This window comes from Physella acuta, unplaced genomic scaffold (genome assembly GCF_028476545.2).
Source record: "Physella acuta isolate Inbredline_101_S28 unplaced genomic scaffold, ASM2847654v3 ptg001046l, whole genome shotgun sequence".
Classification (NCBI taxonomy): Eukaryota; Metazoa; Mollusca; class Gastropoda; family Physidae; genus Physella; species Physella acuta.
In genome coordinates this window covers 271147-283868 of record NW_026732563.1, presented here as the reverse complement: position 1 = coordinate 283868, position 12722 = coordinate 271147, and the positions used below count along the sequence as shown (strand labels likewise).

The window sequence follows — 12722 nt, the reverse complement described above, 5'->3', positions numbered from 1 at the left end:
GAGGCTATTAGCTACAGCCGAGACCGTCCAACATATATGGCCGAGGCTATTAGCTACAGCCGAGACTGTCCAACATAATTATATGGCCGAAGCTATCCTTGGGTGTTGAAGAGCCTATTGTTTCTGCTAGACAGATCACTCGACTCTCCATCTGACCCAACCCTCAAGACCATCTCTCCTTTTGCCCCTTCCCTCTCCGACTCTCAACCTTCTCTCGCTGTCCCTCTCTTTACTTCTCTTTCTGCCCCTCTTACCTTCCCCCCCCCCACCCGAGTCCTTTGTGTATATGTTCAGACCTTCATCTCCTGCGCCTTCTCGTCCTCATCCTGTGCATTGCTCATTGGGTAGTTGATAGCAAAGGGAACGAACTTCTCCTCTGTCGCACCATTCATCTCTTTCTTATCCCCCTGCCCGAGGGTGAGGTTTTGTGAGTACTGGGTGGTCGGGTTGTTGCTCATCTTCAACTGTTGGTCCCTGAAATACAAATTACCGGGAAAACGATTGGTCAAAATTTCATTGCGGTTTTTTTTTTAAAAAACGTTTTACGGTCAGTTGTCTATAATAGTTTGAAGAAATCCATCGAGAGTAAAATGGAAGATGCTGGATTGAAATAGCCGAGATTGAAAGACACCCACAAATCGAGTTGTCTTTGGCAGAGTGTACTCTTGGCCAAACGCCAAGATTTAGTGAAAATTGAAGGAGAATGAGAAGAAAATGATCCTACTTTGAAAACCCTAAAGTTGATTTGACGAAGGGTGTGGCAGAATCAGTCAGTCAGTCTTCCAGTCTGTTTTTGTTGGTCTAACATGTGCCTTGCTGCCTAGCTCCATCTTGAGTCGTGTATAAAAATCCAAGTCGTACATTATGGTCAGTACAAGCTTACAATATGTTTTAGATAACAGTCAGTAGCATAAATTCGGATATATACACATTGAAATTCTTATCATTCCCCCGATGTCGTTATTGAACGTCCAGAAATCACAACCATATCAACATCAGACGTTTAGTCGTATAAGCCTCACTACCTCAAGTGTTAAGGATGAAACATACACACACCTAAACCTCCTCTCATAAAGCTTAAGTCTGACTTACGTGTAGACGCAAGAGACTTTTAAAATCCCAATGAAATTTTATGCCCTGTCTGACATAGCACGCCGTAATTTTAAAAACTAAAACAAGAAATGTCCAATTTTTCTTTTAACAGTAATATATATTAGTTCACGGTTGGCTGAATCCATCAGATCAAATGGCTATAAGTACCGTAGGTGATCTAGTTACTAATTCATCAAATAACCCCACCCATACTGAAAGTAGTGTAATGCCACAGCCCAGAATGAACGCTCGAATGCTTTCACTTAAAAACAAGTTAATTAAAAAGTCTAGTGACAATTTTAGCGCAATTTCCTTATATCGAACCTCAGCTTATTAATAGGGTACAAAAATAACGTTTGATTTAATAAGTAAATTAAATCGAGATAAATCATATATTGAGCAAATAAATAATGCAACACAAGTAGTTTTAATAATTCAAAACAAAATAGAAAAAAATATTTATTAACGAGATTTAAAAAAAAATCCTTTCGAACCTCCGCTCATTCGCTATGGTAAAATCCTTTCGAACCTCAGCTTATTAATAGGGTACAAAAATAACGTTTGAATTAATAAGTAAATTAAATCGAAATAAATCATATATTCAGCAAATAAATAATGCAACACAAGTAGTTTTAATAATTCAAAACAAAATGGAAACTAGTCCCGTATCAGTCGGAAAAAAAGGGGAGAGTAGCCTCCCGTATCAGTCGAAAAAAAAGGGGAAAAATTTTAAAAATCCTTTCGAACCTCCGCTCATTAAAATCCTTTCGATCCTCAGCTTTTGCGCTAAAAACCTACAAGACGCTTAGTTTAAAAATTCTTAATTAATTTTTTGTGACCGAACGAAAGGATATTTTTGAAAATTTTCTTCGGCAATATTGGTTTAAATTATGGCAGGAATCGATTGGTAAATGTTTCAAGTCGCTAAGTGGTCTGGTTGTCGAGATATGGAGCAAAAACTGAATTTGTTCGAGGTTTTTTGGCTTTTCCGGGAAATCCATGAAAGAAACCCTGAATTTTTATGGCCTATGTTCATCCTCGAAACTTGCTTAACATAATTGCTTTTGGAACTATTCATCGATATTGCTTCGTCGAGGAGGAGATACGACTTAAAGCTGCGGACACACATCCATCCATCCATCCATTCATTCATACATCCAGAAATGACGGGTTAATAAACGCAATTCTCCAGAATGGAAATTGCGCTAAAAAAATATCTTTATAACCGGATGTAGACGTGGGTTTGTCCATTTCATTTTTTTAAATTTACAATTAAAAATAAAACTTTTAAAATGGCAGTGAAGTTGCTTATCAGGCTGACATCAGCAAAAGATGTTCCATGACGTCATTATTTGTGTTGGGGCGTCCCATTATAACTAAACATGACCCCTGATTGAATATTTCGCCATAACCCACTTCAACAACTAAAAATGGAATCATTCAGATGATATGTTAAGGCGCGTTTGGCTGTTCGCTGTCCAGTATGGTTTCAATTATGCTAATCTCGTACAGTCGATCCCATGTCAACGTATTATGTAATTAGTTCACTCAACCCTCGGAAAATGTATTTAATTTAGTCGCTCACCTCTGGATGAATTATCTAGTTAAATCGGTCACATCTCAATTATCTAAAGTCGGTCATCTCTCTTGACATTATCAATTTTTAAATTTTTACATGAGACCTATATAAGGTAAACTCTACTTCATTTGTCTAAATCCTGCGTCATGTCTAATTAATAAAAGCAGCTACAAATTTTTAAAATTGTAAAAGCTGAGTTACTTTAGGTTTTGTTTTGGGGAGAGATTATTTTTTAACCGAAAAATTAGCGTTTTAAAGTTTTGCAGGGCATTGAAAAATTACTTATAAATGTTAACGAGTATCGTCTTACAACTGGTATAAGTATAAATGTTAATGGTGCCATTTTATAAAAAACGTGTATAAGCTTATTGTTTTATAACATGTATAAATGTTAATGATTTATCCTCATACAACTTGCGTAAGTGTACATAACGATATTGTCTCTAATTTGATTTTGGCAGGGACGTGATGGAGCTGACGAAGCAAACATGTGTTTCACAGTCTGATTTCTTGCAACAGCTGACCAGCTTTTGGGTAAGTTCTGGCCGTTTTTATACTAACCCTTACTAGCCTTGTTAGACACACTACAGACACAATAACTAGCAACCTTTTCAGACCATACGATCAACTGTGCAGATGAAGTAGAGTTTATCTGTTTATGTGATCTTAAGGGATAAAGGGATAGTGTGGTCAGGCCGGTGCCTAATCCCCCTTACTTTCCCTAACATAGGTTAGGTACTTATCAAAGCTAATTTGATTCAAAGACTTCCTACAAAGCAGAATGCGGAATCCAAACTCGAGGCTTTCGGGTTAGCAATCTTGTGGTCTACTGTTAGCTATATGCCAATGTTTATACTTCTTCCCTTTCCAAACTTTCGAAATGTACCCCATCCCTCAGCGTACGAAAATACCTAGCACAAATTATATCTCCTATAGACGTAAATTATTAAACCGTGATATGTTCATTGAAGTGGCCCGATGCTCTTTTGTGTTTGTTTATCTTTTTTAATCAGCTTTCACGTTTTTCACACTTTGTTAAATAAATTCTCCTTCAATTCTAACTTTTTACTAGCCAACGTATTCGTTGAGAAATAACTTGTATGATCCCTATATTCTACATTAACATTCTATAATATGGTTATGTATACTGTATTTACAGTAACACTGGGTCTAATGTGGGGGTGGGGGAGCTAGGGATGGGGCTTAGTTAGTAGATGAGGGCTTGCATATATATTTGATCTGAAGCAATATGATCGATTTTTTGTTATAGAATTTCTTTATGCTAATGCCCCTTACAACATTCTAACTGGGTTTTACCAGCCCAAGTATCAGGTGAGAATTAACGTGTATGTTACCGATATTTTTACGCTTCCATTTCCAAAATTATGCTAACGTTTGGCTATAAAAATTGTTTGATGCATCGTATATATAGAAATATTTGACCAAGGAGGAAATTATGGAAATACTAGAGTTGGAATGGGGGAGGGGGGTAGTTGAGAGATGAACTGTTCAATATCTGATCTAGTGAAATTTGATTCCTAATGAAGATAAATTTAGCTGCTTACACAATATGTTCAGATGTTAAAACGGATAAGGAGAGATATTTGTATAGCATACACGAATATCTCTCCTCTCAAAGCCAGCAACATGAAGGTTCGATTAACTAACAAAACAGTAACACACCTAAACAGTTTACAGTTAGCCATGCTTCTGTCTCTCTTTTACTAACATTTGAACACACATAATTTCATGAATATTAATAATCAATATGTAGTTAATCAATGAAGAAAAACCTAGTGAACGTATTTTTAACACTCTTGGTTTGTGTTGCATTCACCTATTTGATCTATTACGAGAAAATAAACATTACGTCTATTTTAAAATTCATTCTTAAAGAAATATTCCACATAAATGAGTCAAATATGATGTTTTTAATATTGTAATTATGAAATTGCAAAACATACAAGTCGTTGTAAAATAATATAATATATACATTTTTACAGTGCAATTAGTATTTAATAAGTTCTTTTGAAAAAAAAGAAGAAAAAAACTGCATTTTGGAAAAATAAGCTAAATATCAATTTTATATTGTATTCTTTAAAAAAATTTATATACTCTGGTAAATTAAGAGTTTTGAAAAGTTATTTCATATGAAGAACAAATAGATCTAAAAAAAAAAAAAGAATAATACAATATAATATACAGTTTACAGTGCAATTAGTAATAAATTAGCTTTAGGGAGAAAAAAAGAATATTTTAATAAAATATTAAAATACAGTCTTTATTAAATAAATTTAAATATTTCGTGAATTTAAAATATGAACATGTTTTCTGTTGTAACATTCTTTTGAATTTATTGGCTGTTTTTCTTTTCTTTTTCATCGACAACTTTTTAGCTCATGTTACTTCCCGCTTCAAAGTGTATGCTCCAGTTCTTGTTTTTTAAGAACCATGTTTTATGGTCCATTGTTGTTTTTTTTTTTTTTTTTTTTTTTTTTTTTTTTTTTTTTTTTTGTACATCTGAACTGGACAACTGGACTAGTAGAATAAACCTGGAGATAAAATAAGTTGGAGGTTACTTTCGCTTACTGATTAAAGTAGTTTTAACTTGTTAGGCTTTGGGGTGTCTAAATTCAGATTTGATTGTTTAATAAATTACCCCCAAGCACAATAGGTTTAGTAGGATGCAAACATTTATTGAATAATCATATTTATTTGTTTTTTATGGAAATCTATACTAAAGATAAGAAATTTGAATCTAAATCTAGTTTAGGGCTTTAAATAATATAATATTTTAAATAATATTTTAAATAATAAAATAATAATACTTTTTCTAGATAAAATATTATCTCAATATTGCTTTGTATTATATATACAAGAGATTTCCTACATTTTTACTATTATATCAATACCATTGGAGGCTGCACAGTCAGTTAATGTAATTTTTCTATAGCTGGAAGGGAAGAGGCTGATAGAGTGTCAGGGGTGATGTAGCTATGCCAATGGTTTTATCAAGGGAGCACACTATGCTTAGAATATTTATGTGACCAACAGGGTTTACTAACAAAAGATACCCTCTTACGAATGGCTATGATTTTAAACATAACTAGCTAAATATCATAGAACAATTAACTCTGAAAGTCAACACGACTTACTAGCAAAACATCCCGTCATGCAGTTGGCTATGTTGCCTGCGATGAGGGCAGATAACGCCATCTTTGATATCCAGACTTTCCTCTGGGGCAGGAGCGTGTACATGATTCCAATGACGACGGCCACGGTGAAACAACTAGAGAACCCACACAGGCAGTAGGTTATAATCGCCTCTGATCGTTTCTGTCATCAGAAGATAGTTAAAATTTTTGCAATACAAGAGATAAATCTAAGGTTATAATGAGATGAGCGATGGTATTATAATTACATTACTGGAAACTGTAACACTTTACATAAGTGACGTTACGAGAACATTTGGAAAAGGGGGCATAACCGTGGATTCCATGTTGGTAACTATAATTTTTGCCTGCCATAAGTTACCGTATTTTAATGCTTCTAGTATTTAATTCATGCAATGCTGTACACATCATTGTTGTGCTCATCGTGTAAACATCCTATCACTGTATAAAATGTGTATCTGCTACCAGTGACCTACGTGTGTTGCTGTGCGTGACGCTGTGGCTACGCTTTGCTGCGTTAAATAAAGTTACTGTTATCGGCTCGAATCGTCCCCCCCCCCAACTTCTTTTTTTTTCTTTTTTTCTTTCTTTTTCTTTTTTTTTTAATCAGACTCTAAACAAATGGTAAATCTCATTGGGTACCTAGGCATTAACGGCAATTTAAAAAAATAAATTCAAAGTTCTTTAGAACATAAAGAGACAATTTCTTACAGAGATGAATCCGTGTTTTAAAGTAACGTTCCACATATCCAGAATAACTTCGTCTCTGTTTCGAGTTATCGTTCCTGTCCAATTCGTACTTAGCATGTAGTTGTCGTACTTGGCTTTGTTTATTTTTAAATCTGTCAACTGTTGAGTAAAATTGGTATTGTTAAATTTATTTTAAAAACAAACCTTTTGGTATATTCATTTCACAGACTTTTTTTTTAATGTTTTGATTAGACCAATCATTTTCTTGCGCAGACTCACCTTGAAAAAGGCAATAATATTGTTGATACCGATTCTGTAACCTAGCAACATGGCGACATTTCTGCAGTCTTCTGGTTCGATACCCATTGCCAAGGCAACGGGATACAAAAGATACGATGAAATGAGCTAAAAAATAACAAAGACCAAATAATATTTAAAGATAAACATTGTTTTAGCAATTATGATCAACTGTGGAAGCCAGGAATGTATAAAATCAGTGAGAAGAAAATATGCAGCCAAACACGTGACCCCTATCTTAATAAACTGACCCCCACGTCTAATTTAGTTCATGACCCTAATCAAGACAAACTAAAATTCTACAGAAAGTTTTTCAACTTTTACCGATCTCTGGCAATTTTCTTTGCTGTCCATAATGTGTATACGTAGCTTTAAGACACACGCATACACATAGAGAGACATGCATACACCTACTCACCTCTATACTTAATTTGGTGATCCCCACCCTGTCACCAAACCACTCGAGCGTGTTGTTGATCCACTCGATGTATGAGAAAAAAGCAAAGGACACGGTCACGACGTTGCCAATTAGAGCCAGCATAGAGGTCGCTCCCGTTTGGGCGGCATCAAATATGTTGGTGTATTTCCTGAAGAGATTATATACGCATTCAACAATCACACATCAAATATGTTGGTGTATTTCCTGAAGAGATTGTATACGCATTCAACAATCACACATCAAATATGTTGGTGTATTTCCTGAAGAGATTGTATACGCATTCAACAATCACACATCAAATATGTTGGTGTATTTCCTAAAGAGATTATATATGAATTCAACAATCACATATCAAATATGTTGGTGTATTTCCTAAAGAGATTATATATGAATTCAACAATCACATATCAAGTATGTTGGTGTATTTCCTGAAGAGATTATATATGAATTCAACAATCACATATCAAATATGTTGGTGTATTTCCTGAAGAGATTATATATGAATTCAACAATCACATATCAAATATGTTGGTGTATTTCCTAAAGAGATTATATATGAATTCAACAATCACATATCAAATATGTTGGTGTATTTCGTGAAGAGATTATATACGAATTCAACAATTACAGATCAAATATGTAGGTGTATTTCCTGAAATGATTGTATACAAATTGAACAATCACACATCAAGTATGTTGGTGTATTTCCTAAAGAGATTGTATACAAATTCACAACAATCACATATCAAATATGTTGGTGTATTTCCTGAAGAGATTATATACGAATTCAACAATTACAGATCAAATATGTAGGTGAATTTCCTGAAATGATTGTATACAAATTGAACAATCACACATCAAGTATGTTGGTGTATTTCCTAAAGAGATTGTATACAAATTCAACAATCACATATCAAGTATACTGGTGTATTTGCTGAGTGGGTCTAAGACAAATGCAAAAAACACACATCATATTATTTTCTTGTTTTCCCTATATAGATCATACAGAAATACAACTTGTTTTTTTATTAGAGGTCTTCTATATATGACATAGCTATAAATGTTGGGCCAAAGTCCCTCCCCTATCTTCACATCCCCACAAAATTGGAAGACACCTTTCTCTTAAATTTTACTACACTTTAGCTTTTATTAGTTTCCTTCTTTAAATTGCATATATTTTATAAATATTAATATAAATGAGTCTGCCCCTGCTCCAATTCCCAGGTGTATGACCTCATTTATGGAAAACCGCAAAGCACCAAACCTAACAGACGATTCAGTTTGTTTTTAAAAAAACAGTGCTGGTCTCTCACTTTTTCTCCTCGTCTCCTATGGCCAGCTCCTTGTAGGTCTCGGCCATGTTCCTGGTCTCTGGTACCATGAGCTTACACACAGCAAACGTGGCAGGGGCGGACACCACCATGGCAGGGATCAGGTACTCCAGGGATACCTGGGGGTGTACAGAACAGAAGATTTATAGATTAGGGTTTTAGTTAAATATTTGTTAACAAATTATATATTTTTAAATTTAATTCATTAAATGTATTGCTTAATATTTATTGCTTCATATAGGTCTAAATACATGATATATTAAAACAAAATACATCTTGGTGTCACCCCATATCCAAATAGCGTCATCTAGGGCCTAAAGATGTGAATTAATCAGATGCAAGCATACATTAAGAATATGGTTAGTTATTTGTACACTATGGCGCCACGCTCATCGATTGTGTCACCAGGTGCGGTCCACACCCCCGTCCCTATTTTGTACTGCCCAGATGTGTATGTATTCCGAAAACAAAGTTATAACAGAGAGAGAAAAAGTATATGTTCACTTAGTAAAATGACTTACCCCTATTGTAGAAAGAATGGCCAAATAAGCACCACCAAGTGATGCAAAAACTGAAGTGATGATCAGAAATAATTCGGACTTGGAAACTCTATCCAAATACGGTCTCAGGGACAGTATGGAAGTGATCTGTTTAGTTAAAACAATTATATTATAATTATATATATAATAATTTTTCTATTCAGTAACAAACCCAATAATACTTGGTGACGATACCATGTAGAGACACTCACCCCTTCTAGGAAAATGCCAGCGGCTACGCTCATGCTCTCCACGGGCGAAGTGTTCAAGACAAAGCACAGAAAGCTACCGATGGATTTGATCAGGAATTGCATGGCACCAACGTAATAGAGCATGGTCAACGTGGCATTGGTCAGGAAAACAATGGGCATAGCCTGGTGATGAACAATAGTTTTATATTTGTACAACGCAGATAAGCATTAAGTATATATATATATATATATATATATATATATATATATATATATATATATATATATATATATATATATATATTCAATTTTCAATATCAACGTGTGTACTCACTCCAAAAACAAAGTAATGGTCCATGTAGGTCTCCCCAAACATAAGTCTAGAGCTGGCTTTAGAGTTGGCAAAAAACTCATCAAAACGGTTCTGGACCCAGAGAACCATATCTTGGCCCGTCTTCCATTTGAGAGTCAGCAGCGCTGTCAGGAACTGTAGGCCAAAGCCCCAGTACACGGTATGCCAGTTCACCTTGGAAAAAAATTCTGGAAAATTATTTTCACGTCGCATAAAAGTTGAGAGATTCACTTCTTGTAAATTTGGTCAAAAAAAAATTTAAATAATATTTTTTTTAACCAAACCTAATATAATTTAATCATCTATTCAAATATTACCTCGTTAGTTTTTAGATATTTTTTAAATACCTGAGCAATGAGCTACTAACTGTTCAATTATAATAAATTTTGGTAAGTTAGATATATAGAGATATGAAAATAAAGTGGCCAACCACTAATTTTTAGAATATGGTATTTTGGTGGAATGATTTTTGACAATAAAACGTTCTACGATCGGAAGTTAATTATGAAATCTGACCTTGGACGGATGTGTGGAGAAGAGCAGACACACGAGCAGGAAGAGGAAGAGTCCAGGGAGTGACCGCAGGTTGTTGGTGTCCTTCCGCCCCTCGTCAATCAACACGTAGACAGAAACAGCCGTCAGAACACCGTACATCAGCCTTCATGGGAAGGGAGGGAGGCAAACTTATACGTTATTTTACTTTCAATTGTAAACGTGGCTCTACTTTGTAGTAGTGTGAAATCGAAATAACTGTCACCATTTTTAAATCAAAATTCAAATTGAGATGGAAAAGTTGATGTAACCTGAAAGCTTCAAATTCGGAACACGGGTTTGAGTACATATGACGTCTCTATGGTGACTTGCTCTGATTGTTACACGACTCACCTTTGGGTTAGTAAAAGTAGCTGGCTTAATTCTGACCACACCATCCCTTTATTTGCCTAGGTCGCGAAACATTTAAACTCTTTTATCTTCACCATAAAGCGCCAGGTTCGAAAGGGTAACTTTATTAGTTAAATCTAATACACAACGAAGATCGTCAAAGTAAATTCATCGAGTTATTGTGCAAAGAAATACCTTAATTAAATTTACACATATGATGCTATTTTCTTTAATTCCGAATTTATTTCAGCTCTAGTTATCAGCTCATAACCCCTAACTTGACCCTCCAATATTGTCCTCCAATATTTTAAAATTATTTTTGCATATTTTTAGACTTCCCTCAACACTTCACATAACATTCAATCATCATTTATTTAAATACTTAATTTTAATTTTCAGGTTCAAAAATTGAAATTAGACGTTTTGTATAATGTATAGGTAAACCATCTTCAATGAATGAAAGAACATACCAGAATGAAGTATTTTAATGTAAACCTGCTCCAGTCATAACAAGCCGATTATAAAAAATGTTAATACTTAACTGAACATGCAAGCAAACTAACGCTTTAAATTACACTTGTGAAACATAAAAACAAACATTAAATATTTGACATAAGCTGACGGTATTGACACTGATTCAAATCACCACCTAACGACAGCACAACTCACCATCTGGTGAAGAACCTCGCCTTGTGTAACGTCGCTCTGTGGGCGTCAGAAAACCTTTCTGCGCCGTACCACCTCTTGAACAACCACCCACACGCTTGCCGGATGCGGTGACGTGTGGCGATAATAACCCCCAGTATGGTGCACACTAGCAGCCGTACAGAAGGCTCGTCACCAAAACTTTAAGAAATATATTGCAAATGATGTTTGTTATGTTTGAAGACTGTGTCTAAGGCATAGTTTTGTCATAGGAATTGTTTTTTTTTTTTTTAATTAATATATATAAATATATAAATATAAATATATATATATATATATATATATATATATATATATATATATATATATATATATATATATATATGGACTATTGAATCTTTAAAGTTTTAACTAAATGGCTTCTTCAGAAGTGGGTTTAATTGAGTTACAAGATTTGCCGAAAACCCACTGACAAAAAATCAGACATTATAAATTAAATCAATGCTTTAAAAAAGCAGAGAGTTTTATATACTATTAACAAAATTTAAAATAGAGCACTACTCACTCATGCACCATGGCAATGATAAAGTATGCTGCGTAACCCAGCAGGAAAATGGCGGCTGTGAAATATCCTTTGGTTGTCCTCTTCAGCATGTCGTTGATGTGCTTGCACATCTTCTGAATCTGGACAACCGCTTTGCCGATCCAGTTTGAGTTGCTCAAGTCCCGGTCAATCTCTTCGTCGCTTTCGTCCCAATCATCGACGTCTTCTTTGTTTTCTTTTGGTAGAAACATGGTTTCACACTCTACCTCAATGCCATTTTCCTATTTTTAAAATAATTCAGTGATCAGCGTTAAGGTTATTCGACTATTTATTACACGTTGCGTATCTTTTCGTCTAAAAAAAAAAAACTATTTCCATATAACATGTGTACCGTTTTTTGTCTTAGCAATAAAACTGTTGGCTTTTTTTTTCTAAATCTCTAAGACAATTTCCCTCTCTTTACTTCTTCCCCTGCCCCTCCCCTCTCCTCTCCCTATTCTACAACCATCCACTCTCAGACCTTCATTTCCTCCTGCGCTTTCTCGTCCTCTTCCTGTCCATTGCTCATTGGGTAGTTGATAGCAAAGGGAACGAACTTCTCCTCTGTCGCGCCATTCATCTCCTTCTTATCCCCCTGTCCGAGGGGGAGGTTTTGTGAGTACTGGGTTGTAGGGTTGTTGCTCATCTTCAACTGTTAGTCCCTGAAATACAAAGCGCCAGAAAAATGATTGGTCAAAGTTTTGTCAAGTATTGTTTTATTGTCAAAACGTTCTTGGACATCGTATCTCTAGCCTGCTCTAAACTTTCTGTCATATGGTATGGCCAACACAACTCACAACCCCTTTGGAGTACACTTTAGAACTTGACACGTTTTAGAGAACAGCGGCATGCACTTGGATATCTTCATAATGAATTCTGTTAATTTCTCTCCTGTCATAAATCAATCTCACGTCCAACATCATCAACAT

General features: G+C 34.9%; 1 protein-coding gene across 1 annotated transcript; it reads right to left on the bottom strand.

The window, feature by feature from the left end:
- Positions 1 to 5202: 5202 nt before the first annotated feature.
- Positions 5203 to 12031, bottom strand: LOC131954981 (solute carrier family 28 member 3-like). Its single transcript, XM_059318843.1, has 12 exons — positions 11776 to 12031; positions 11235 to 11411; positions 10200 to 10341; positions 9666 to 9857; positions 9353 to 9514; positions 9123 to 9248; positions 8584 to 8720; positions 7250 to 7418; positions 6814 to 6939; positions 6556 to 6693; positions 5827 to 6007; positions 5203 to 5223 (listed from the first exon to the last, which is right to left on the bottom strand). The coding sequence occupies exons 1-12, from the start codon at positions 12003 to 12005 to the stop codon at positions 5210 to 5212; spliced, it is 1794 nt and encodes a 597-aa protein (XP_059174826.1). The 5' UTR covers positions 12006 to 12031; the 3' UTR covers positions 5203 to 5209.
- Positions 12032 to 12722: the final 691 nt, after the last annotated feature.

Excerpts from the sequence above, each read along its gene's own strand:
- LOC131954981 (XM_059318843.1), bottom strand. The coding sequence starts at position 12,005 with ATGTTTCTACCAAAAGAAAACAAAGAAGACGTCGATGATTGGGACGAA. Across the intron at positions 9,858-10,199 it reads TCTCCACACATCCGTCCAAG|GTGAACTGGCATACCGTGTA; the intron begins GTCAGATTTCAT and ends TTTTTTTCCAAG. Across the intron at positions 9,249-9,352 it reads CTGGCATTTTCCTAGAAGGG|ATCACTTCCATACTGTCCCT; the intron begins GTGAGTGTCTCT and ends TTAACTAAACAG.